Source organism: Corvus moneduloides, chromosome 11, assembly GCF_009650955.1.
Source record: "Corvus moneduloides isolate bCorMon1 chromosome 11, bCorMon1.pri, whole genome shotgun sequence".
NCBI classification, from domain to species: Eukaryota; Metazoa; Chordata; class Aves; order Passeriformes; family Corvidae; genus Corvus; species Corvus moneduloides.
This window is the reverse complement of record NC_045486.1, coordinates 21,173,245-21,200,321: the sequence shown is the minus strand read 5'-3', so window position 1 is coordinate 21,200,321 and position 27,077 is coordinate 21,173,245. Positions and strand designations below refer to the sequence as shown.

The following is a 27,077-nucleotide window of genomic DNA, read 5'->3' as shown; positions in this document are numbered from 1 at the left end:
GTCTGGTTGCAGATGTGCCAGGTTCTCCCCTTTTTTGCATTTGTGCAGCTGTATTCGGATCGCTCAGCTGAGCCCAGTTCCGGTGGATTTCCACAGATGCTAGGATTTGGGAAGGCAAGAATCATGGAATCATTGAATGGCCTGGCTGGGAAGGGACTTTAAGGCCCATCTCATACCACCCCTGCCATGGGCAGGGACACCTCCCACTGTCCCAGGCTGCTCCAGCCCCAATGTCCAGCCTGGCCTTGGGCACTGCCAGGGATCCAGGGGCAGCCCCAGCTGCTCTGGGCACCCTGTGCCAGGGCCTGCCCACCCTCACAGGGATTCCAAACACTGGATTCCAAACATCCAATCTAAATCTTTCCTAGTTTAAAACTCTTCTCCCTTGTCCTACCACTATCTGCCTCTGTAGAAAGTCACTCTTGCTGTTTTTTATAAGCCCCCTTTAGGCACTGAAAGTGGTTCTAAGATTTCCCCGGAGCCTTCTCTTCTCCAGGCTGATACAGAGTGTGTTTGGCTCCTAGAACATCCACTTTTACAAGAAACTAACCCACTTATTGCATAGAATTCTCCAGTTCTCAAAATTCTAATGACTTTGCTGAAGTCTGTCCCCATCTTGGACAGAACAACGACATGCTCAGTTGCTGGGTGACAAAGGCTCTCTCACTGGGGTAATGAATGGTGCTAATTGTTAGGTGACATGTCCCACATGTTATTAGGCTGCTCCACAGCCATTTGCGAGAGCGATCATTTTCTTTTGGCTCTTTAATGTAGGCTGTAGCCAAATAAATCCTTAATTATTAATAACTAATTATTTTAGAAGAATCCTTGGGGAGTGGCAAAGTAAACACAGAACTTATTCCTTTTTATGGAGAATTTAATTTCACATTTAATTTAAGATACTAGTCTTAGGCTTAAGGTAAAAACTGACAATAATTCTGGAAGGTGTTTTGCAGCTTTTACAGATGTGTTTTGCTGAGCTCAGAATCCAGCATTTTTACTCACCTGGCTGTTTTTATTGGGGCCTGCAAGGTTTTATATCTTTGCTGGTTATATATATATATATTTTTTTTTTGTAATTTGTAATTTGACAGGTTGCACAGCTCATTTTAAAAAAGATTTATAGCCCAGGCAGACTGATTTCAGTAACCTCAGGTGGCCTCTGAGACTGCAGTCACACATACAGGATCTCTGAGTCACTCCAAAATTGTTATAAATAATACAGCCCCCTGTTTTTTCTCTTTGTTTCTCATTACTGTGTGCATAAGAAAATCCTGCTGCCAAATGAAATCTCCTGAGACAGAAGGGTTTGTAGCACAAAGATACGCCTGCAAGATCCGGGCCTCGGACATGAAGTCTTGTGGAGAAATTTTGTCCTCTAAAGCAAACGAATGAGATGTGCAGATGTGGCAGGCCAGGCCTGGGCACTCGTCACCCAGAGGGTGCTGGGGGGAAAGGGGGCTTGGACCAGGAGCATCACTGCTGGCTCCCAGCACAGGGCAGTGAATGACAACCCCCAGTGAGGGCTTGGGAGGGTCTCAGGTCCAAAGGAACACTAAAGAGAGCAAAGAGGCAAAAAATACAATTTGTGTTGTTCTGCTCTAAAATGTTTAATACCAAAATAGCACCAGAATGGCAAGAGTGGCAGTGATGACAATTAAATTGATTCTTCTTTGTGAGGGTGGGGAGGGCCTGGCACAGGGTGCCCAGAGCAGCTGTGGCTGCCCCTGGATGCCTGGTAGTGCCCAAGGCCAGGCTGGAGCAGCCTGGGACAGTGGAAGGTGTCCCTGCCAACTCAAAATGATCTGCAGAATATTTCCTGAGCACGTTATTCAACTGCTTTAAAATGACTTGCAGAGCATTCCTAGGGCTGTTTATTTGAGATTGGGTAATGTTTTTAATCTTACCTTCTTTAGACTGAAACGTTTAACACTAATTCCTTTAGCATTGATCGCTGGTAGCTCGACTGATCCTACGGCTGAGGAGAATGGTCTTTTACTGTAAGACGTTATTTTAAGACTTCCCAGTAGTTGGAGCATGAGGCTTGAGTGATTGACGTTGCATGATTCTATTGCGCCCTTCATGCTTTGGAATAGATGGAGTTCTGGCTTATGTACCTAATTTGCATACAATTCCTTTTTCATAGTGCCCTCCTTTCAGCAGTGAAGCGCAGAGCATTCCAAACGCAGCGTGGAAGCCCCTCACCATTGAATCTGTGTTTGTTTTTGCAGTGCTGAAGACATAGTGGTGAAAGTGCCAGGCAGCCAGCTGACAGCAGAGTACCTGGAGGAGAAGGGCTTTGCAGAGCCCATCCTGGTGCCCAAGAAGGACGGGCTGGGCCTGGCTGTGCCTGCCCCCACCTTCTACGTCAGCGATGTTGAAAACTACGTTGGTGGGTACTGGCATTGGACTGCTTGGAGCTCAGCTGCTGTTTAGAAATAATCAGTTGTATAGAAAATTGTAAAGTATATTGTAAAATATTGTCTGTGCCGTGAGCTGTGCTGGTTTTGGTGTTTGTTATGTAGTGGGAGCTTGTAGTTAGAAATTAAGTCATTCTTGTTGTGTGTAGCAGGGTGGCAGTGAGGCTGAGCCAGCCTGCACTGCTCTCCACAGCTCTGCACGAGAGGTAACAGCCAAAGTATGCCAAGGAATGGTTTTCCCAGGGAGATGACTGCAAAAGCACCATTTGATGGGTATTTATGTACATACACATCTTTCATGGGTGTATGTCTATGTGGGTACACACACAAGCAACAGGGAGGGTCCAAGGCCTGAAAAGGTCAGAAAATCGGAAGATTGAGGTGTTTCTGGACAGGTTACCTCACCCCCAAGCATAGAAAAAGGGGCAAGGCAGGCTGTCCATCAACCTTTTCTCTTCACTGAATTCATGTGCAGGGCCAGAGCGCAGTGTGGATGTCACTGATGTCACCAAGCAGAAGGATTGCAAGATGAAGCTCAAGGAGTTTGTGGATTACTACTACAGCACAAACAGGAAAAGGGTCTTAAACGTCACAAACCTGGAGTTCTCTGACACCAGGTAAGGGTCCAGCCTGCTGCATGGAAATTACTACAGATTTATTTTGATTTATAATTTGTATTTAATTTATTAATTTGTATATAACATTTATCTATGCAATAATATAGCTGTACACTATACTATGGGTTTACTTTTGAATTATATTACTATTACTTACATAGAATTATATACAAATCACAATTTTAAATTACTGAACCCCACATTGTATCTGGGATACATGGCTGGGTTCAGCCTCTGCCTTCCCCAGTGCTTTTCCTCTTTAGGGAACATTGTTTAACCATGGGGTAGCAGCTTCTGGTTGCTCTGACTTTAGGTGTAGGGTAACATGTCACTGGGTGTCCTTTGAGGAGAATAACTTTGGAATTCAGTTGTAATTCTGTAATCCTACAGCATGTGTTGTAGTTCTGGTTTCAGTGCTTTTGCCAGGTAACCTGTGATCTGCCTGGCAGCAGCTCAGGGTCAGGGTGATGCTGACTTCCCAATGGCAGGCTGGGGGTGATGGTGCAGATCAGAGGGATTGGATATTAGGAAGAAATTCCTCTCTGTGAGGGTGCTGAGGCCCTGGCACAGGGTGCCCAGAGCAGCTGTGGCTGCCCCTGGATCCCTGGTAGTGTTCAAGGCCAGGTTGGACATTGGGGCTGGGAGCAGCCTGGGACAGTGGAAGGTGTCCCTGCCCATGGACTAGATGGGAATGAGGTGATCTTTAGGGTCCCTTGCAGCCCAAACCATCCTGTGAGTCCATGATTAGCTGATGTCAGTGCTGAGGGCACTGCCTGGTGCTCTCTGTAGCTGTGCTGCCGTAACTGGGCCGTGCTTTCCTTGCAGCAGTGGGCAGGGGCACGTATGAGATACGGATCATCAAAACTGTTCAGGTCATTTTCACAGGCCCTGTAGTCCTCTGGGGTAGCTGAGGCTTCCAGAAGGGAATCCAGAAGGGATCCTTTTGCATATGAACATGCTACACAGGCAATAATGAATGTCAGCAGAAAAACAAAGAATGGTTGTTTTGGGGAGCATTCTGCTTCAGCACGAAGGCTTAAAAACGAAGGCTGGTGGATAATGACAAGCTCATTTTCCCAGGCATTCCCCTGATCCCTGTAGCTGGGATTTAGTGATGCACACCCACTGCTGCAGAGAGCAGCTCTACCCACTGCAGGTTTGAGACCACCGGGATCCTCGGCAGAGATTTTTTCAGCTTTCTGCCATTATCCCCAAATAATGAGATGTCTTTTCTCCTGAAGGACTGCTGGAGCTGTCGTTCATACACTGCTAATCTAGACATTAATAGCAAATATTTTATTTCTTAGCATAGACAGTGACAGTTTAATTGAATGCACAGCTCCATCTTCCGTGCCATGGAAATGGAGCTGTTGTCATCAGGGCTTGACACTGAGCACAGATGACATGTGGGAGCACTTAGTATCAGTTTGAAGCGCAGATACTCTTACTGATGTGGTATTTCAGAGTGTCTAGCAGTGAATCTTCACCTCCTGCACTTTCAGCCCAAATTTTGGACTATTTGAATCTAAAATTTAGCACATTCTGGGATGAAACACTTAATACCTGGTTGTCATGCCACTGCATTGTCTTAGCTGTGACTATAGTATATGTTATATATTTGATAAAAACATAACATATGAATGATATAAATAAATAAATAGGAACATATGTTCAACGTGAATGAAGATAACAATTTGTATAAATTTAGATACATATCCAGTAAGAGTATGTTCTTAATGTAAATAAATAGATTCATTCATATGAATTATAGAAATAGATATAATATATCTTGAATTTTAAATATATTCACATTATCAACCCAAATTAGAGTTTTCCCTTCTTCTGAGTTTTTAATATAATTTGGTCAATCTAAATAAGATCTCTGATTTTCAGCATCAGATCAAGACTTATTTATCCATAAGCATTAATGTTATTGTTATTTGGTTTATTAATATTAAGCTTAAGTTGCTAATTTTTAAGGTTTATCAGATGATTTCTGTCAAAGGGCACACATTTCACTTTCTCTTCTGAAGGGGGCTGGAAAGGTGACTGTGGTAACAGGAGTGCTGGTACCTGAGCCTGCGCAGCAAGAGGCAGGGGCTGGAAAACTACAAACAGCAAATATTTGATCATAGATGATACTGCTGAGAGAAGGCAAAGGATTGCTGTTAAGTCATCACACTTAAAAGCCCTAAAATCTCTGTCTGTAAACAGTTTTTCCCAATTTTGTGAATGAAGAGCAGTTCCACTGCCATGAGAGGAGCTGCTCCGGTTTGCCATGCGAGCGTTAGTCACACCCTCCTCTTGCCGTACCGGGGTCCTTGTGCTCCATTTTAAAAGCTGCCTGTGTGTTCTCCATTCTCTCTGTAAGGATGTCCAGCTTTGTAGAGCCTCCTGATATCGTTAAGAAACTGTCCTGGGTGGAAAATTATTGGCCTGATGATGCTCTGCTGGCTAAGCCCAAAGTGACCAAGTACTGCCTGATCTGTGTGAAGGACAGCTACACTGACTTCCACATAGACTCTGGGGGGGCTTCTGCCTGGTACCACGTGCTGAAGGTGAGGGAGTCTGGCTTTTGGGTGTATCTAGTACCAAACTCAGTTTTATACACAAAGACCATCATAAAATTCTCTCCAAAATTCAGCTCTCAGGTTTTTTGGTCATTGTCCTGTTGTATCTGAGCCTTAACTGCTCTTGTGGGTGCACTCCCAGCAGTGCCAGGGTCTCCTGAGTGAGGAAGCACTTGGAGCATGGAAGTCCTCTGTGTATTTTCTCTCTATTAGGATTTTAATATTTGTTTAGTGCCTTCTGCACATACATCACCCCAGGCCTTAAAGACACCACGTCCTGTGTTTGCAGTGTGATGGAGCCTGGCACCATAAAGCTTTTTCACCATCACTCCCACAAATCTGAGCAGATGTGGTCAGCTGTGATTTAATTATTTCAGCCCTTCTGTACAAAGCTGACTAATTAATTTTATTTAAATACTGCCCAAATACACAATGTTACATGTATACTTAGATAAATATTTGTGTGTGTGTGTCTCTATGTGTGTGTGCCAGTGCAGTGTTGTTTGGTTTGGCTGCTCGTTGCTAATTTTATATTTCTAATTCAGGGAGAAAAGATCTTTTATCTCATCAAACCAGCCTCTGCAAATATTTCTCTGTATGAACGCTGGCAGTCAGCAGCAAATCACAGTGAGATGTTTTTTGCAGACCAAGTAGATAAATGCTACAAATGCACCGTTAAACAAGGCCAGACACTCTTCATCCCATCAGGTGAGCAGGCTGGGGCAGGAGGCTTTCCTCATCCTTTAGAGTAGCACATCCAAAATGCCAGAGGGCTGGGATTTGACAACTTTCTGTGACAAAGTATGAAGTCTAATTCTCAGTAGAGGTTTTATTTCATGTGCTTACAAACAAAACAAACCAGAACTTTTACTGCTTTCTATTAGTATTTTAGCAGCCTTTTAAAAGTAAAACAAATAGGTGGAGTGTTCCACTCAGGGTCTAGCTGGGTTGTTGTAACTCATGAGTTCTCTTTCCATATCCACCATGACATTGGTGCTTTCTGACATCTAACAGACAGTTTACATCGAATGAATTTGCATTCTGACCATGGCACCCCCAAATCCTTGTCACAGACAATAATCCCCTGTGACACTCAGGAACTACAGGTGCCTGCACGAGTGTGAACATGCATTTATTGTTGCACATGGAGCCAAAGACCTTGGTGTCACAGATTTTTACGGGTTAGTTGATAGACTCAGGCTTTCACTGGATATTGGGGATGGTGCATTTTGTTTTTCTTGGTTCCTGGGAGGATCTCCACGAGGACAGGAGGTAATCAGAAAATAGTGGAGGGCTTGAAATGAACACAGTTCTGCTTCAGCCCGTCTCCCTCACCTTCCTCTCACCATAGACAATAATTTCCTCATTTGCATTGCTGTTTCCTGCCCTCCCTGTTACCTGTCGAAACTGGGACAGGGACTTTCTGTCCCTCTGTGTGCATTTAAATGAAGCAGAGCCCTCCTGAGCCTTCATCTGAGTGCAGGCAGTGACAGGAACCAGTGCTCAGGAGCACTGGTAGTGACCCACAGTGTGTGAATAGATTCTTGCACCAAACGTTTACACACTTGAATTTTACCTTGAGTGTAAGAAGTGGAAAGTAGGTGTTTCTTTTATGACCATCTGTGGAGCAGATGGTGGAACAAACACAGAGCAATTTATAGAGAGTCACTAACTTGAGTAGATTTTTGTATGAAAATACGTGTTTGGAAAACACCTGATTCTGACACTGTGATAAAGCACATGTCAGGAGCTGTTACAGGGTTTTGTGGAGACAGGAAAGCAGATGCCATTATGTAGCAAAACAAGGAAGGGACCAGAGGCAGCTTTCTTCAAAGTGTGTGTGGTTCTGGGGCTGGGCTGTGCGGGTACCTAGGGAGTAAGGTGCTCAGTGAAGTACAGACATCATGTTGGGATTAAAATCTGTGGTACTGGCCTCTGAGATTTTGTCTTGAGGAGTCTTCTCTCTCTTTTAGGTTGGATTTATGCAACTCTAACACCAGTAGACTGCCTGGCCTTTGCAGGACATTTTCTACACAGTCTAAGCGTGGAAATGCAGATGAGGTAATCTGCCTTTAAAATCTGAAGTTGTGTAGAGGCTCAGTTTTTAATAAATCAGTAATAATGAATCATTGACAGTAACTTTGGTGTAGCTCTTGGGCAGTTTTGGATGGTGCACCCACCTTTGTCCCCTCTGGCTGTGTTACCTCGTGCTAATCCCTCCTGAGCTGTCCTTACACCTGTTGCACAATGCACGGGAGGATACCTGAGGTGCCTGGCTTGATGTGGCCACATCCTGAGGGAAGAACTGTTGCAAACTGCCTGGAGTTTTACCCTGGCACCTGCCATTCATTGCTGGATAATCCCCGACCTGCTCAGCTGGGCTCTCTGCCCAGTGTCAGACAATACAAGCAGTTCTTTACTGACTCTGGGCAAATAATGCAATAAAACCATCATACATCTGTATCTCAGTATTTCACTAGTGCTGTCATGTTTTGCTTTTGGCCTGATGCCAGCCTGTGTGGCAGCAGGACACAGAGGGGACGCACTGCAAAGTGACCCTGGGACTTCTGGGACACACTCGTGCTCTGCAATGCTCAGGTTCCTGTGGCTTTGTCTTGCAGGGCATATGAAGTAGAAAGGCGATTGAAAATTGTCAGCCTGACCCAGTTTCCAAACTTTGAAACGGCGTGTTGGTATATGGGGAAGCATCTACTAGAGAAATTCAAAGGTAAAACTGCATTTGCTTGCCTGCCTTGATGGCTCAGCTTCGGGGTCTGAGGACGGTTACCCTGAATTTATGCTGATGTCCACATAAAGGGTGAACAGGTGGCCCAAACTGGTCTTGTTAGTGTTTGAAAACTGCTCTGAGCATACCAGCAGAACATGCTGCTCTGGCCCAGCTCACCCTGAACCTCCTGCCATCGCGCTCTGGGGGGGGACTCGAGCTGTCCCTCTTTCCTGTGCCTAAGGGAAGCTTTAAACTGCTTTACCAAATGGTGCTGGAAGTTCACTTCAGATTCGAGCTGCCTGTCAGTCTGGATTCACTCCCAGTTTCAGCCGAATGAGCCGTGGGCTCTGTCAGCCCGAGGCGCAGAGCAGCCCTCCCCTCTCCCTGCACCCCACGGGTCCCGGCTGGAGTACGAGGGCAGCTCTCGTGTGCAGGGGCCACAGGAGCATCAGCACGTGGCCAGCAGGAGCACTGGGAATTAAACCCAAGTTTTCTATGCAGTTCAAACGCTTCCAAATCCGATTCCTGCAGAGTTGATCCAAACACCCATGTGTAAATGTTCTTTACAGATTCGGCCTTGCTTTGCTCTTTGCCTCCGTTTCTCCTACTATGAAATGTGTCCAGAGACACCCACCAGATCCTTCTATAACAAGAAAAATGTGTATAATTCATCCACAAGGTGCTTTTTCAGAATTCAGTCAGAGTCACAGGACCGCTGATGGTTCCTTTTTATTCCCAGAGCCTGGGATGGGTGCCCATGGAAGTTAGCTTGGGAATGGGAGCGGGGGGAGCCAAAGCCCTGCCAATGTAGCCTGAACTGACAGGAGCACAGGGTGGGAAGGCTCAGCTGGACCTGGGACACAGTAAAAGCATTGCTTATTACCATCAGGTTGTAGCAGGGATTCATTTGAGTTAACTCAAAGAGTTAACTTCAGCTTTCCCAGTTGCAGTTTTCACATTAAATGCTTTCTGTAAACAACTGTAGCTGTCAGCGGTTGAATGACACTGGGTTATTTCTCTGCTTAGGTTTGCATAAAGCTGGACAACAACCTCCTGCTCATCTCCTTCAAGGAGCAAAGATTCTCAATGGTGCTTTCAGGTCGTGGACTAAAAAACAGGTAGGAGAAGCAGCCTGGATTAATATTCTGTGTTTGTCAGTTGCTGGAGCAGAGAGGAAGTTCTGGAACAAATAACATCTCCATTGCAAAACATCCAGTTCTAAGATGCCAAAGAGAAGGGATTGGGAGAGCTGGGGGTGAGCAAAGTGATGTTGCAGTTGTGAAAATGCAATAATGTCTGAAAAAAAGATTATTGACTTTGTTGATCTGTTGGAACAATTAGTTACGCTAACATCCAGAACAGGGGGGAAAAGAAAAGGTTTTTCTTATTTGAACATCGAATGCAGTCAAGATAGATTGATTTCAATACATAGGAAAAAAAATGGATGAGTCACTTCAAGAGGGTTTTTTGGTTTTGTTTTTGAAGAAAACATGCACAGAAACAGCAGTTTGGCTTTGTTGTGTTTTAGGCTTTAGCAGAGCATGAAGATGAACTACCAGAAAACTTCAAACCAGCACAACTTATCAAGGACCTTGCCAAAGAAATAAGACTAAGTGAGGTTTGTGCTGTTTTTGTAATATTTACTGTATTGGGGGTCTAGGCTATAAAATGCATGGAGGCATCATCCTTTGAGTGTGGTACCATGTCCCACTGGGTGGAGAGGTGTGACAGCAAGAGGTGACCGCAGCTGATTCAGTTCCTTTAGGAAGACATTGTGCTACATTCCACCCTGTTTCTAACCACATCCAGAGACCTTAAAACTGAAATCTATCTTGTCCTTTGATCCTCTCTGATGTAGTATTTAAGTTTTCTGATTGTCAGAATGGCAAGTTAAGCAGAAACTAATTTCTTTTTGATTAGTCAGTGTTAATTCTAATTGGGCAGCTATTTTACTGCTAATTTTTCCCGAGGGCATGAAATGTGATTCTGCTATATTTATCACATCAGAATTACATGGAAAGGGCTTTTGCTCAAGCTGATCAGCATTTTAAGCAGAAGACTGTTCATTTTATCCATGCTGTGTGGACAGGCTGTTGAACAGTCCCATGTGATGGTACAAGCCAGTGAGAGTTACATTCCCTATCAAGCCTCTGGAGCTACTCCAGGCCAGACTTGAGGAATGTGGAGGTGGGAGCTGGGGGTGGGAATTGGTGAGCAGAGCATTCCTGTGGCCTTGGTCAGCCTGACCTGTGCTGCAGATCCCCCTCCATCACATCTTTGGGGGTCTTTAGGGTTTGTTTCCCCACCTAACGGAGGGTGCAGGTGAATATCTGAAGGTCTGAACAGCTTCTGTTTTGTGCCAAACCACAGAACGCTTCAAAAGCCAGCAAAGCCGACACGAGTGCCAACACCACGGCCGAGGAGATCTGTCCTGTAGAGAAGGAGGAGGCTCCATCGCCCGTCCAGGTCACCCCTCTGCCCCCACCTGTAGAAAAGCTCCCTAAAAAAAAGACTCCCAAAACTGTGAAAACCCCCAAACAACTCAAGCCATCCAAACCCCCGAAGCCTCCCAAGCCCCCAAAACCTCCCAAAACACCGAAAGTGAAGGGAGAAGGCAAAAAGAAAGGAAAGAAGGTGAAGGAGAGCCCACCACCAGCCATCCCCAACCTCGACTTGCTGGAGGCACACACGAAGGAGGCTCTGACCAAGATCGAGACGCCAAAGAAGGGGAAGGTGGGTCATGTTCTAACCTCTCCCTCTTCTCCCACCCTCAGAGAGATAAAATCACTCCGTAAGTCTCATGCAGAAAGTAATGTGTGCAGCACATTGTGAAACCCTGGCTCTGCAGAAGCAAAGGGAAGGTTTGTAACTGCTGGCTCATTGCCCTCCTTTCACGCAGCTTTGGATTTGATTTGAGTGCTTGCTTGGCTATTCACTGATATGGAGCCTCCCAGAAACCCACTGATATCAAGAGGTATCAGTGATGAAAGAACTTGTCTCTGAAGTGTCTCATCTGCCTGAGATGTTGCTCCAGAAAGAGTGACTGACAATAGAACAGTTGTTTTCTTTCACTTTTGCCCGTGTAGGACAAGTTTCTTTTTGATGTCCTTTAATTCTGATGCCCTTTAATTCAGCATGAATTTTGTGAGTGGTTTCAGTAGGGGCTAGGATCCATCAAGGCACTGACAGAGGAATGGTTGTATGCTGTTTGTGAAGAAATATCCATAAATCTTTCCTAAAACATTTCTGAAGTTCTAACAGTTTGTGTGCAGTTTGTGAAACCTGTCATGGGGTGACAGACAGGGAGAGGAACGTGTTGGTGTATCAGGGAGAAGTGCAGCTGCTCTTCTGCAGACTCTGAAGGAGCAATATTTGATTGAATCTCAGTTTGGGGTTCAAAAAGAATACATGGGGGTTTTCACAAATATATTTTCCATATAAAGCCCATGTTTCTGACGTGCCAACACTCTATCCTCATTCAGAGGACTTTTTCCTGACTTTTTTCCCAGGCTGCAAAGACTGTTTTAAGTGTTCCCAATAAGGAATCTGCAAGCAAGCAGAATGAGGTGGAGAAATTTGAAGTTCGAGAGCAAAATAAAAGCAAAACAGAAGCCAAATGGAAATATAAGGTAATGCCTCCTGTTAAATTCTGCCACACAGGGATAAGCCAAGGGTAGAGAATTGTTTGTGGCTCTGCCTAAGCAGAGAGAACAAGGCACCAACTTTCAGTTCCCAAAGAAAAGAAAATTAAGCAGAAAATAATCAATTAATCCCTGATAAAGGAAGAGGGGGTGGATGGATTCTTGTGCTGAATTGTCCATGTGTCTGTAGTGACACCAAACTGGTAACAGTGAGATGGTTCAGTGTTGATCCCTTTTGTCATTCTTGCTCTGACACAGTCCTACTACTTTAAGTCTGAAATCAATAACTCATGAGAAATCAATAACTAATCAATAATTAACTAATAGCTAATAATCAATAACTAATTTTAATGTCATGAAATTAGAATTAATGAAATCTGAATTATGCCCCATGGATTAAAAGCTTGCCTTCCTTGGGGGCTAATGCAGGGAGAGTGAAATTCACTCGCAAAATAGAACATTTTGTCTGCAGGGAAAATTTAATAGGGTTTTTGATAAGGGAAAATTTAACTGAAATAGCTCACTGAAATAGCTGCTCATTGTGAAGCTCTAGTGGGAAAGGTGCAAACAAATTCTCCTGTTACAAAATCCTCTGTTGCTTGCTACGTTTGGGGTAACTTATTTGGGTATTGGGAAGAAATACTGCGAAATATTGAAATAGTGAGGGTGGGGAGGCCCTGGCACACAGAAGCTGTGGCTGCCCCTGGATCCCTGGCAGTGTCCCAGGCCAGGTTGGATGGGGCTTGGAGCAGCCTGGGACAGTGGAAGGTGTCTCTGCCCATGGCAGGGGTGGCACTGGATGGGCTTGAAGGCCCCTTCCAACCCAAAGCATCCTGTGATTCCAGGATTCTATTTCTGTCTGCCTAAAGATGAATAGATTCTGAGGATACCTGGGAAGCTGAAACATAAATTACTCATTTAACTGATTGACTTATTTTGTTTTGGTCTTTTGATTTTCAGAACAGTAAACCTGATTCACTTCTAAAAATGGAAGAGGAACACAAATTGGAAAAGACGCCTTTATCAGGAAATAAGGACAACAAATTCACATTCTCTTTCTCTAATAAGAAATTGCTTGGGTAAGTAAAAACATGACAACACACATCAACTAAAAACGGAATTTGAAAGGTCATTATTAATATTTTTTATACAAGAAGATGAAAATCTGCCTTTCTGGTCAATGTAGAAAATACCCTATCACTAAATCTACTTCTAGTGCTCTGGTCAGAATCCTATTTTGAGATATAAATCGTAGGGTCAGAAATGTGTTTGTAAAATTATTCTAATTGCTTTGGCACCCCTGAAAGAATTCAATTTGACTGAGATTTCTGCATAGAGATACTCATTATCTGTCAAGTCACAAGGTGTTTTCTACTCAGAGTGTTGTTACTGATTTGTAAATACTTTTTTTCAGTTCAAAGGGTGTCAAAACCCATCTGAATACCAGCGTGTTTGGGTCACTGCAGAATTTTAAAGAGGACAAGGCCAAACCCGTACGGGATGAATATGAATATGTGTCAGATGATGGTGAACTAAAAATTGATGAGTTTCCAATCAGAAGAAAGAAAAACACTGCAAAAAGAGAACTGCCCTGTAAGGATATTTCCTGGTTTGTCTTTACCTGCTCAACAAAGTCTTTGGTGGTGATTGTCCAAAACAATCAACATAGTCTTTAAAATCTGTGTGATTTATATTAAACCAAGCCATGTCTTACCTGTCAGTCAATGCAAGTGGAATAGAAGGGCTGCTTTTTGAAGGGAAAAAACCCGTGACTTTTTTGTTTCTTTTTATTTACTCAGTTTTATCAGATAAAAAGGAAGCCCTGCAGCACACTCCTGTTAAGAAGCCAAAGGTGGAGTCGGTACCATACAAGGTATGAGGTTATTGTACCTTCACGAGGAGGCACTCCTAGAACATGAGGCTCTTTGAGGTCCTTTCCGACCCAAACCGTTCTGAGATTCTATTCCTGTGAGGTAGCACCTAAAGTGTTTGTTTTCCATCACTTGGCAGAGTCTCTCTGCTCATTATGGGCTGAAATCTAGAACACTTCTGACCCAGATGTCAGTGAGCCTGGCTGTAGCTCACCTGCAGCAGTGGGACAGCCCAGGTGTGAGTTTGCTCTGAGTTAGCACTGAAGCTCAATGCTGGAAATAAAATGATATTAAAACTAAGTGTTTTGCCCAGCTGTGGTTAATACAAATTCACATTCTAACACCTGAATAAATCAGAAAAAGCAAAATAGTTTGTTAAGACAGAACCAAAGATGACCAAAATGTTTGACCTTAAGTAGTAAGGAATTCTTTTCACCCTGGGTTGTCTCTGGGACAATCTGGAGGAAGTGCAGACCTCTTTGTCCGAGTCAGTACCTGTGGTCTGGGGCCTGCGGTGCAGGAGCCTAAGGAGGGAGTCCCTGGAGGCAACAGACTGGCATCCAAGCAGTAAGGGCTGGTGCTGTAGCAGCCTGAAAGTAGGGCAGGAAGGGGGGAGAAACTTGTTTTATTAGACACCAGACTACAGTACTCAGAGATCTCAGCCCCAGAGAGACGGTCGGATGTAGGCAGCTCCTTCCAGGGCCTCACATGACACTGTCCCATTCCTCTGTTTGATCTTCCCAGTCTGCTGCTGGGGGGATGGCAGGGTGGGTCTGTCCCTGTGTCTGGGCTGTCAGCATTAATGGTCCTGTGCCTGCTGCAGGTCCAGCCTGGCAGAGCCCTTTCCTCTCCTAGAGGGTCATGGTCTGCAGAGCAGGAGCAGGGCTGGGAAGGCAACACAGTCCCTGGAAACACCACTGTTAAAGAGGATTCATCCCATGAACAGGATCAGATCTCAAAGCTTTGGAAGAGGAAAGAAAGGCCTACCATGCCTACAGGCTGCAAGGAAATGGACTTTTATCATGTACTTGGTTTTTTCTTTTTTGTTGTTTAAAGAAAGCAAACTCCAAAGGCTAGCTCTGTGTCTTTGGAGGAGCAGCAGGCTGCAGGAATGATTGTTCTTATGGACCAGCTCAGTGAGTTTCCACCTTTTTTCAGCCTTTTCCTTGTTTTTGCAGAGCGAGGACTCATCAGATGAAGATTTGCTCCACATCGACACAGAGGCAAAGCCGGGACGCAATTCCAAAGTAAAGAAAGAGAGTGGAAGTTCAGCAGGAATTCTTGATCTTTTGCAGGCAAGCAAGGAAGTTGGGGGTTTAGAGTATAACACCAACAGGTACGCACCAAGGGATGCTTTTCCCTCTTACCTGTGAACAAAATTCCTCTTTTGTGGTTGTGTGTGAGTGAGAATGAATTGTGCAGCTTGGTAACTGCTTTTTCTCCAGCAAGTGAACTCTTCCTTTTTCCTGTGGTCTGGAGGGAGAGGTAGGTAAGATTTTGGTGGTATAATTTGAACAAAGAGAGGATTTCACGTCTGTAGATGCTGAGCATCAGTTTTAGCAATAATGCTGTAATAGATGAATCATTGAAAAGGAGAGAGTTCACTGACTGCAGCTTGAGGGTGGGAATTATGGTTTTTAATGTCGTGAGAATGTAACAAAGTAATCGAAATGGCCACCATTTCTCCCATGAGGCATTCTAAGGTGCCACAAATTCCAGGTGTTTGAAAGAAGGATATAGGAAAGTATCTACCCTTGCTCCCTTCTCTGGTTATCATTCTTCTTCCTACCAAGAAATAAGGCAGTGGGAAGTGCTTGGGTGAACACCTCTGCTTCCCTACAGATGGGGGGCACATGGAATCTCCTCTCAGTTCTGTTCTTGTCCCTAGTGGTGATGAAAAAGGCCAGTGATTTTACAATCAAGGCACATAATCACTGCACCTCTGCAGAAGGCTTCTCTTGACACAGCTGCTATTTCTAGAGATGAGATCTGATCTCCATTTAGTCCTGGTTTGCCTCTCTTGCTGCCCCTTCCCTGGCAAGGAGGGGTTGACCAAACAGCCACCTCCTGTGGTGGTGGAGAGCATGGGGAGAGGTGTCCATGTCTGCAGCATTTAGGAAATTGAGTACTTTTTATTGTCTGAGCTCAACTGGGTCAGTGGTTCTGGATTTTCCTGATCTCTTCAGATTTGGCCCCAACTCTTCTCCTGCTCTTCAAAAGAAATAATCACATTAACGCTTGTCTGTTTGACCATCCCTGTGAATTCCTTTTCCATTCTGCATTATGGTTCATGATGGGATGAGTGTTTATGTTGATTTTACAGCTACATTTTGGCAGGTCATTAGACACATCAAAAAATAGTTAGGTGTGTCTAATGCTGTAATAAAGTTGCCAGGTTAATAAAACTCCCATGCTGGAAGTTTGGTATAAAAAAAGAAAATTTACCAACTATTATAAGAACTCAAAGAAATCTTCCTTGGCCATGTGTACACTGCTGCCCGTTCTGTGAATAACACAGCTCACTGCATGCTTTGAAATGGTCCTTGACAATTCTCTGGCAATTTTGCTGTCTGCAAGGGGTTAAACTGCCAGAATGGAGCAGGACTCAGGCCTTTGCTTTCCCCCCTCAGCCTGGGCACTGTACCCAGGGTGTTTGAAGGGTCTGTGGTTTCTGAAATCAAAGTCACACACACGGTCCCGTCACCAGACTTGGCTGGGTTACTGCACCGTGTGGGGTGGTTCAGTGGGAATGCGTCATATCAATGCTGGCTCTGGGATAAACACTGGGTTTTGGCAGTGTGTGCTGCATCTTGATTGGAAAAAGCCCCTGGTAAATGTAATTACTGTGTTTCATTTCATAATTACGCTCGGCTTTTTAAATGGCCGTAACGTGCTTTTTAAAAATGAAATGGAGGAAACACGATATGCAAACACACTGTGTCGCAACATGATGCCCCTGTGGTCACGTCTGGCTCTCAGGAACAATTCCCATCTTTCTCTACTGGCAAGGCAGATTAAGGACAGGGAATGTGTGTGTTTATAGATGTGTGTGTGTACATCGTGGGTGCTGCACAGAGCGGCCGTGCAGGTGGGATCTCCTCTCACACCAGCAGTCTGCGCATGCATCCCTGTCAGACCAGTGCTGGAGCTGCTGGATCCCAAGCAGTCACTTGGGAAGCAGGTCAGGGCTTTTTGTGATAGTGGCCTTATCTGAATTATGGGAAACTTTATTCTGTAAAATACTGGGCTGTCACTAGCAGCTGGCCACCCCAGAGGCCCTGATGGCATTACCTAGATTGCCCTAGGGAGCTGCAGCTCAGCTACGTGTGTCAGCAAGGCCGGGAGAGGGAAGGACAGAGCTCCTGCAGAAAGGCTGCTGTGAATGTGGGAACAGGCTGGAAGAACTGAAATGGAATATGGAAAAAGCCTGGAGGGCTGATCTTGAAAGGAGCAAAATTACTTGTTTTGTCCAGGTCTGATTCAAAAATGGAAGAAAACACAGGGTTTGTACTTGAAATTATTGGAGTTCCATACTTTTATATAACTGTGACTTCCACAGAGCCACCACTCAATTAGTAATATTCTGCTGTTTCTAAATATGAGGATACAGGTAGAAGACTCAGTAATTGCAGATGGAAGGAAGGAGATGATCTGCCTAGAGAGGTTGAATCCTTGAAGAGAGATGGCAGTGGTAGAGTTGGTGGTGAAGAGCGAGGCACCGACTCCCTACACGGTATCCTGCATGATGCAGGGTGTTGGGACCGTTCCTGTGCCCAGCCCACTGAGGAGGTGAAGCCTGAGTCCGTCAGTGCTGCCTTGGTCCTGTGCCCAGCACAGCTGTTTGCCTGGTCCCCCTGCTCTGGCGTGTGATCTTGGCACACCAGTGTTGATACCGCAGTCCCCCCGAGCTTCCTTTTCTCCAGGCTGAGCCCCCCAGCTCCCTCAGCCACTCCTGGTGCTCCAGACCCTTCCCCACATCTGCTCGCTTCTGTGGACACACTCCAGCCCCTCAATGTCCTTCTTGTCAAGAGGAGCCCAAAACTGACCCCAGGGTTCCAGGTGTGGCCTCAGCAGTGCCAGGGCAGGGGACAGGCACTGCCCTGGTCCTGCTGCCCCACCAGTGCTGCCACAAGCCAGACAAAGGCACAGACCACTGCCAGTGTGTCTGTTAGAGTGTCCTCCTCTCTGTGCCTCCACAACAGCAGCTGACAGCCTGAGGACAGGAAAACAAGGCTGCTGGGCTGGAGGCAGGTCTGAGCTATCCCCCAGTGCTACCTCCGGTGTATTTGGAGGTGGCTGTGGGGATAGAGCAGGGGCAGGAGAACTTTGGCTGCTTTGTTCCTGCTCCAATGCTCTTTTCAAGTGTTTTTTTTAAGCCATAATTGTAACTCTCTGGTAGGTTACTTTCATAAATGTGGTTTTTTAAAAATCGTTGCTGAAGCTACAGAAAGGAGATATGGCTCTTCCAGAGCTTCAAAATTGCTTCCTGAGTCTTCTTGAAATTTTTTTGGCTTAGAAAGCTGAAATATTCCTGATGGAAGCGCACCAGGCACGTGCCCTAATGAGAAACACTCTGCCCCATGTGCTGCTCTGTCTCTAAGACATTTCCCCCTTTTCAGGTTGGTGTTTGACTCTCAGAACCACTGTTTTTGATCATATCCCACCATTTATTTGTTGGAGTTTGTGTTGCTTAAGGCAGTTCCTCTCTGATCTGCCCATTTAGTGGTCAGTATTTGATGGTCTGTTTGCAGTGTTTTGAGAGTCCAGCATTTGGAAAAACAGTTCAGGGAAAAAGACTGGAAGAAAATATGATAATTCCTTGTAGATGATGCAAAATATTCCTTCACCAGGGAGAAGGCAGAAGAGAAGGCATGATATCAGAGGGATTTACATGGCTCTTTCCTAAATAAGTTTTCTGATATTCTTCTATTTGTTGAGTCGTGAACGAACACAAGTCTTAACTCATTTTCAGGATTATGAATAAATGCCATTAGAGCCCAGAAACTTCCTTTAAGGTCTTGTACATTATTCAGAGCCCAGATTAAGCTCAAGTAGGAGAAAGTGACATGGTGCTGTTAATTCTCTTCTATGTTTGTGGCTTCTATTGCACAACAAATGCATAACAAGTGTAACAAATATTGCCACAGCAAGGTTTTTTTGCATTTCACTGCTTGCCCAAACTCCAAAGTTCTGGAAATATTGGATGATACATTCTGCCAGTCTCAGAAATAACTTCCAGCAGCTCCTGGAGGGGTGGAAGCCCATGGCATGAACTGGAGCCAAAGACTTCCAGGCAGTTTGGAGCAGAGCCCCCCACAACATCCCCCAGCAGTGCTGATGCATAAGCTCTCCTTTGACAGGAGATGGTAGTATAGATTATAAATAACACTATTAAAATATGATGATGGGGAGGAGGATGATTTGGTAATATAGAAAAGTAGCATTAAAGATAGGTAGGTAGGTAGATAGGTAGATAGATAGGTAGATAGATAGATAGATAGATAGATATTAAAAGATGAGGAGGAGGAGGAGGAGGAGGAGGAGGATGATAGTTGGTAGTAGAGACACTGTGCTGTTAGGAATTCTGCTGTGGGCTTTGGGAAGTTCCCTGAGCCCTGCCCAGAGCGCTGACAGCCCCCAGGGGCCTGCCCACACCTCCCTGGCTCCTGGGCCATCACTCCCCACATCTGAGGTGCTGTCTGTGGTACTCCTGTTCCATAAAATTCCCCACTGGCCCTGGTGGTATGTCCAGCTACTCAGAGGAATCAGGGACTCTCTCCTAGCAAAACTGCCATGGAAGGAGTGAGCTGTCTGGAGGGGTTGGTGTTTCTGGAATCACTGAGCTCCCTGGTGTTTCTCCCTGTGTCCCACAGCCAGCCACCTGCCTCCCCCAGCACGCAGGAAGCCATCCAGGGCATGCTCTCCATGGCAAACCTCCAGGCCTCAGAGTCCTGCCTTCAGACATCATGGGGCACCAATCAGGCCAAGAACAACTCCTTCTCCACACAAAACTCGAAAAAAACTGGTGGTGGTGGCAACAAAAACGCCGGGAAGCGGCTACTGAAGAAAAGCACAAAGAACAGCATCGACATCGAGGATTACGATGAGGACCAGGACCACTTGGATGCCTGCTTTAAGGACTCGGATTATGGTGAGTAGGAGGGAAGCAGAGTGAGGGTGTGCCTGAGGTTGCATGGACCACCTGTGAGTGTTGGCAAATGCCCTCTGCTCGTGGTGCTTCCTCCTGCTCGGCCACCCTGCGATCGGCCGGGGGTGTGCGCAGGAGGAGCACACGGAACGGGATCTGCTCACCAAAGGAAGCAAAGACCATGGGACAGCAGACTGGCTGCAGAGCCCAGGGTCATACCACCATCCGGGCAGACTGGATTTGAAGCATGGCACAGTGAGAAACTCTCGAGAAAGATGGAGAGCCCCCAAAACTGCAGCAGTCAACCCAGAAATGGGGGACTGTCCCAGAAATGTGGGTCAGGTACTGCTACTTGTGACAGAAGTGTCCTTGTCTGCACAGTAGCAATTAAACCTCCAGCTGAGAGGAGTAAGAAGTTGAATCTGTACATGGAAAACGGATCCAATGCTATTTTGAGTTCTGGCAGAGAAAGCAATCATCTGCAGCAGAAATGGGCACAAAGCCAGTTTGCACCAGTTACCCCAGTTCTGCCACAATTATCATGGAATCATAGAGTGGTTTGGGTTGGGAGAGACCTTCCAGGGCCATCCAGTCCCACCCTCTGCCATGGGCAGGGACACTTTCCACTATCCCAGGTTGATTCACACCCTGTCCAACCTGGCCTTGGACACTTCCAGGGATGGGGCAGCCACAGCTTCACTGGGCACCCTGTGCCAGGGCCAGGAGCGGGACTCAATGATTCTTATGGCTCCCTTCCAGCTCAGGATATTCTGTGATTATAGGGAAATGTAGAGAGCCAGTCACAGTTTAATGACAGCAGCTCCCAAGAGTAACGTGTGGATGAGAGCAGAGGAAAGTCCCCGGAGTGTCACAGCTGTGACAGAAGTGCTCAATGGCACTTCTGGGGACCGTCCAGCCGTGGTGCCTGTGGTCACTGCACCTGAAGAGAGCAAGGGGGCCTCTGCAGGGCAGAGCTGTTTCCTAAACTGAAACTATTGCCTTTGTTTCCTACTGTAGTTTACCCTTCTCTGGAATCAGACGAAGATAATCCAGTATTCAAATCCCGATCAAAGAAAAGGAAAAGTTCAGATGATGCCCCTTACAGCCCGACGGGTAAGTGCTGTGGTCTGTGCTGCCCAGACCCAGGCTAAGTCATGCAAATCGCTGAAACCAGCCATTTTTCAAGGAGTGTGGAAACCGTAACACACTGTTAGTGATTTCTTTATCACGTGAAGGATTAATCCTTTCCAGCACAGTGGGAGGTGATCCATGCACTGGGATTGCTGCCAAGCAGTTTTAGCCTTCCTCCTTCAATCAGCTGGCAGGAAAAAGCCATTCCTTGGTTGGTTTACTTTTCCTCACACTCTTAGTGATAGATCAATTGGCTGCCACCTTAGCAGTGGTGTAACAGTGAATCAATCCCTGGACAGCTGAGTTGCCATGGATTTCAGGTGTTGACTGTGGGAACAGTGAGAGACGAGTGGGAATAGTCTCCTCCAGGCTCAGCCAAAGCTCATAATCTGGGAGGGTTTGATCTGTCCTGGGCTTGTTGGAGCTCACCAGGCAAGAGGGCCCCTAGACCCCTTTGATGGCACAGTGAGAAACAGTGAGAGGGGACCCTTTCTGTCTGCTGTGTGTGACAAGCAGCCCATGCTTGGTCTTATCAGCTCGTGGCCCTGCATGTCCTCCCATCGTCCCTTTGGAAATGACACTCATAATCCAGGATGTGGGCACAAACCCACGTGGCTTTGGCTTCAGGTGCCTGTGGAGCTGCCCAGCTGTGTGACATCTTTATCAGCAGCCTCTGCCCGTGCCACTGTGCCCGGAGGCTGCTGGCTCTTGTGCCTTTACTCGCAGCCAGAGAAGGGAAGGGCAGAGGCTGCACCATCCCCATCTCTGCTGGCTGAGCGGGGCAGAGCCCCCTGCCCTGTGCTGGCTGTGCGGGCCCATGGGCACATTCCTGCCCCTCACCTGCCTTGCTTTCCCTGCAGCACGAGTTGGCCCCTCAGTGCCTCGGCAGGACAGGCCGGTGCGGGAAGGCACGAGAGTCGCCTCCATAGAAACTGGACTCGCCGCTGCCGCCGCCAAGTTGTCACAGCAGGTGAGAGGCTGCTTGGGAAGGAGGAGCTGTCAGGAAAGGAGAGCCCTGTCCCCAGCAGCAGAGCTGTGCCTGAGCATAGCGCTGTGCCAGCCCTCAGCAGTGTTTGGTCCTGCCAGTGACACGAGGGTCTGCAGTCTCAGGGAAATAAATGGGATGCAAGCCCAGCGGTGTTCCAACACACCTGAGCACGTCACAGGGCAGCAAGGGACAAAGCAAAAGCACAGGGAAGGATGAAGGAGTGAGAATGGCTGCTGGGGTAGAATAGGAGAAGGCTGCCCCAAAGGAGTGTATTTGACGTGTATTTGAGAGGCTGACTGGTGTGATTGCCTGTCTGTGCAGATTGGCTGCTGGGCAAGTGTCAGAGTTTGCTTCCAAAGATTTGATGAACTGTGAGCAAAGGGTCAGTTTAGGAAAGGAACTGTGGCAGTTTGGATGTTTGGTAAGTGTCCAGGCTCTGAGGGGGTCAGAGAAGCCCCATAAAGTTGACGTGGTGAGGCGCTAAGGTGACAAGGTCTGCTGGAGCGAGGTTGGTGAGGCACCTCAGCAAGCTGGTGGAGATGCAGGTTGTTGTGGCCTTGGGCTTCTGTGGACTACTGAGTAGAAGAGCTTTGAGGATGGTGGCAGGGTTTCATGAAGAAAGGAACTGAAAGTAGACAAGGGACACAGGACAGTGGCAGACCGCTGCCGCCCCGGTGTGCATGTCCAGCTGCAGTTACAGGTCAGGAGATGACGTGTGTGTCCTAGCAGGAAGCAGAGGCTGAATCAGTGGGATGTTCAATATCCTCCATGCTGTTGTGCAAGGGTGTGAAGATCCCTGAAGATAGGAGGTGCCAGTTTTTGTGGAAGATGGAAAGATTTGCTCATGCTGACCACGCTGCTGTGCCAGGGCAGTGTCGGTGTGGGCCCGGCTGGCTGTTAAGGAACGAGGAGGCCCTGCACAGAGCGAGGACATAGAGGCACGAGAGGCAAACGTGTGTGTGCAGCTGTGAGCGAGACGGTGTTGGAGCAGCCCCCGAGCGCTTGTCCATGGCCAACTCCGCGGGTGTCATTGTATCAGGACCCTAAGCAACGCTGCTGGCCCTTGCCCTAGCTAAAGGTCTCCTGGGGATTAATCTGAGCTTCATCTTTGTCATTTTAAAGGAGGAACAAAAAGGCAAGAAGAAAAAAAATACCAAAAAGAAGCTATCAGCCCCCAACGCAAGCAAAGCGGCTCAGGAAGGCAGCTCACCCGAGCCGAAGCTGGAGTCACAGGCCAGCAGCCTCACAGATCACGAGTACACTGCAGGGGCCAGCACCTTTGGGGTCGCCCAGCCTAACAGGGGATCGCAGCCGATGGCACCCGGTGTTTTCCTCACACAGAGGAGACCCTCATCATCCTCGCAGAACAATGCCTCCACCAAAGGTACCAGGAAATGCCTGGGGTTGTGGTGCAGGAGTGGGGAAGGGTGAAGCACTCGTGTACCCCGTGCCTTCCGCAGGGCCTTCACTGCCACGTGTGCCGTGGGCAGCTGTATGGATGCAAGTCAGATCCAGTCAGAGACAGGGCCTGTGGCCTTGACTGTCCTGGCACTGGGGGGCCAAAGAGGTGTTCTTCTGCTGGGCTGTTGGTTGCAGGGTGTGAGGCATCCCGTGGCAGGAGCAGCGCCAAGCACGGCCCGAGCTTGCGAGGAGCACTGCAGGGTCACATCCCGGCCTCTCCAGCGACGCCTTGTCCAGGGGAAGATGCATCGTGAAGGCTGTTCTGCCCAGGGCTGGGACAGGCACTGTGGTGGTGGTGGTGGTTGTTGACCAGCTCTGTGCTGACTGTAGCTGAGCACGTTCCTCCCAGGACACGTAGAGCAGGGCACACTGCAGATCTCTCTGGAGAGTTGCCACAAGCGAGCAGAGGAATATCAGACCTTGGGAGTAACACAGCTGCAGCTGAAGGCAGGAGAGAGGAAGAGGTTGGTTGCTGTCTGCCATAGGGAAAGCATGAGAAAGCTGAGGCTGTCCTGGAGTCTGGGCTAGGATCTCCTGCTCTGCGCTTGAACTTGGCTCAGGAAGTGTAACTGAGGCAGGTGTGTGGGACAGGCACTGCGTAGCATGAAAGTTGTGTGTGATCCCACTGGGAAAGGCCCTGGTGACAAGTGAGGCAGTGTGGCAGATGTTTCCTGAATTCCAGGTATTCGAATGGAGCTGATTAGAGGTAGTGCATGGCAGCTTGGAGGGCTATAGGGGAGAATGTGTGTAGCCTGTGATAGGGGCTGGGGTTCTGCCAGGAGCTGGCGGTACCTGTGGCTCTCTGCAGAGCTGGAGTGGAAAGAATGTATTTGCCTGGAATTGTGCTTTTGTGGTAAAATGGTGGGAAGCAGGTCCAAGGCAGTGGAAGATGTAATGGGAAGATGATCCATCAGATCCAGATGCTGATGGAGCCCGGTGTGGCCAGCGAGCTGGGCAGTGCAGCAGTGCATCGTGCAGGGAACCTGGCCAGGCAGTGGATTCCACCCTGCCCTTGAGATCACTCTGTCCTTAAAGGAGAGAAGGGGTCATTGCTAAGGGAGCGAGAGGCTGACCTAGCAGGGAGTGGAGGACCATTGGGTCTTCCTCCGCAGGGTCTTAGGACAGCTGGAAGCTCTGAGGGGATGGCAGGGCTTCTCCTCATGGAGCACAGGAGAGTCCTGAGCATGGGGTCCACCAGTCTGGGTGATGGAGGCACTGTGGAAGGAGATGGTGGGATGACACAGAATCAGGGAGCTCTAGGATGGGTGATGTCTCTGGCACGGCAGGAGGACAGGGCAAGGAGAAATACGGAGATGTGGTGGTGTGTGGGTTGGTCTCAGTGTGGTGGGCGAGGGACCAGGCATTCTTGGGGCAATGCTTGTCCCAGGACTTGTGGTAGCACGTGAGCTCAGGATCCCTGTGCTGCAGGTTTCCTGTGCAGGAAGTCAGAGAGGTGCCCAGGAGCTGTGGGGGGTGTGTGTGTGTGTCTGTGTGTGTGTGTGTGTCTGTGTGTGTCCGTGTGTCTGTGTGTGTCTGTGTGTGTGTGTCTGTGTGTGTCTGTGTGTGTCTGTGTGTCCGTGTGTGTCTGTGTGTGTGTGTCTGTGTGTGTGTGTCTGTGTGTGTGTGTGCAGCCTCTCCCTGAGGGGAAGGATGACACTGGTGGGGCTGGGTTGGACTGTCACCCTGTGGGCAAACAGGTGACCACGAGCAATGGGCCAGGGCAGGTGAGGGCGCAGGGCAGCAGGGCTTGCACTGCAGGGGCAGAGGGGTGCCTGGCAGAGCTGTGGGGGCAGGAGGGTGCCTGGCAGAGCTGTGGGGGCAGGGGGATGCCCAGCAGAGCTGCGGGGACAGGAGGGTGCCTGGCAGAGCTGTGCCTCCCCAGAACAGGTGTGGATATGTCCATCGGGGTGGCTGTGCACTGTGCCCCCAGCTCAGCGGGGCTGGCTCTGCAGGGGCCGTACTCCCAGCCAAGCCCTGTCCTGTGGCCAGTAGCCCCTGAGGGGTGCTGCTGGGTGTCCTTGAAGGTGCTGGGCAGGGCTGGCAGCAGGGCCATAGAGGCAGGAGGCAGCTGGAGGGTCTGTGATGTGGGGTGGTGTGGGGTGGGCGTGGGTCCTCACGCCAACGCTGCTCTCCTTCCAGGGAAGCGCACGAAGAAGGGGATGGCCACGGCCAAGCAGCGGCTCGGCAAGATCCTGAAGATCCACCGGAACGGGAAGCTGCTGCTCTAGTGGCCCCAGCTCTGGGCCACCACCACAATAATCCCTTTAACTTTCAGCGGTCGGACTGTACAGAATCCTGCTATAAATATTTTTTAATATAGATGTCCTTTCTCAGAGTGCTGAGAGCGACTAGCCGCAAAAAGTTAATACTAATCTCGGCCACCGAGGAGCGTCGGGCCCCCCGCTCCGGCACCGGCTCCGGGCCTTGGGCCCCTGTTCCCGCCCGGCGAGCGGGCAGAGTGGGCGGCCACAGCCGGTGTGGCGGCAAAGCCAGGGGCAGGAAGGGGCCAAAGGCCACGTGGCAGGAGGAGACCGCAGGACTCGGCCGCAGGCCGAGGCGTTGGGCGGGGAGGTGGCGGGCGCGTTCCTCAGGCAGCCCCCGCCGCCCCGCGCTCCCGGGCCCCTTTTCCTAGAATGTAGCTTGTACATAGCTTTTGGAATAACCACCGCCGGGTTTTTATACGGGGAGGGTCTCTCCGGGCGCTGCCCGCCGGTACCAGCTCTTTGCGTAACTTCTTGTACGAGGAGGGAGACAGTTATTTTACTAGCACCTTGTGGAGTGTTTCCGTGTTTTGTGACGATGTAATTTATTAATGTTTGTAGCTTTTTATATTTGTACATTTCTTATGGGCTTTGTTTATATACACACATTACCGGGGCGCGGCGCCTGCGGGGAACCAGAACCACCTGCCACCGTGTGCCAGGACCACCGGGGCCACCACCAGGGCCACCAGGGCTGCGCCGGCCTGGGCGTCGCGCCGGCTTTTTTTATTATGATTATGATTATTATTATTAGTATTATTATTTTTTCGCGACATGTACATTTCTAACAAAGTTTATCGTGGCTATCTATCTATGACGGTGTTTTATTTACCGATTCATATCAAATGCTCTTGTATCGACTTCACAAAATCTTAAGTAAACCTAGAGCAAAGTTTAAAAAAAGAAGAAAAAAAAAAAAAAAAAAAGAAAGCAAAGTAAAACTATTTCAGGTTTTGTACACAATTGCCTGGGCCTGGCCTTTTTGTGGGGTCGGTGAAGGAGGGGTAGGGAGGCAGCTGGGAGTCCCTGAGGGTGGGTGAAGGAACAAGCATGGACCCACAGCTGGGACAGACAGGGAGTGGCTCCTCTGCCTCTGTCTCATCTGTCACCCACCCCCTTACACACCTGCGCTTGCTACAGCACCACGAGAAGCCCTGGTCAATTGGCCATGGCCTTGAGTGTCCCAGTAAGATACCTCACAGTCCACCCAAAGGTGTCCACCCACAGGCCCAGCACATCAT

General features: G+C 48.0%; 1 protein-coding gene across 2 annotated transcripts in view; it reads left to right on the top strand.

Moving 5' to 3' along the window:
* Positions 1-26,799, top strand: part of PHF2 (PHD finger protein 2) — a 59,520-nt gene extending 32,721 nt beyond the window's left edge. Inside the window, exons 4-22 of one of the 2 annotated variants that reach the window (XM_032120796.1) lie at positions 2,232-2,392; positions 2,896-3,037; positions 5,409-5,595; positions 6,153-6,315; positions 7,581-7,668; positions 8,229-8,335; positions 9,362-9,453; positions 9,864-9,953; positions 10,706-11,068; positions 11,845-11,964; positions 12,937-13,055; positions 13,391-13,569; positions 13,776-13,849; positions 15,026-15,183; positions 19,721-19,998; positions 21,013-21,108; positions 21,987-22,096; positions 23,237-23,498; positions 25,715-26,799. In XM_032120796.1, the coding sequence (XP_031976687.1) occupies positions 2,232-2,392; positions 2,896-3,037; positions 5,409-5,595; positions 6,153-6,315; positions 7,581-7,668; positions 8,229-8,335; positions 9,362-9,453; positions 9,864-9,953; positions 10,706-11,068; positions 11,845-11,964; positions 12,937-13,055; positions 13,391-13,569; positions 13,776-13,849; positions 15,026-15,183; positions 19,721-19,998; positions 21,013-21,108; positions 21,987-22,096; positions 23,237-23,498; positions 25,715-25,803 (2,878 nt within the window). In that variant the 3' untranslated portion in view covers positions 25,804-26,799. The remainder of the gene's footprint in view (positions 1-2,231; positions 2,393-2,895; positions 3,038-5,408; positions 5,596-6,152; positions 6,316-7,580; positions 7,669-8,228; positions 8,336-9,361; positions 9,454-9,863; positions 9,954-10,705; positions 11,069-11,844; positions 11,965-12,936; positions 13,056-13,390; positions 13,570-13,775; positions 13,850-15,025; positions 15,184-19,720; positions 19,999-21,012; positions 21,109-21,986; positions 22,097-23,236; positions 23,499-25,714) is intronic. The other variant, XM_032120797.1, reaches the window with a different exon arrangement.
* Positions 26,800-27,077: the final 278 nt, after the last annotated feature.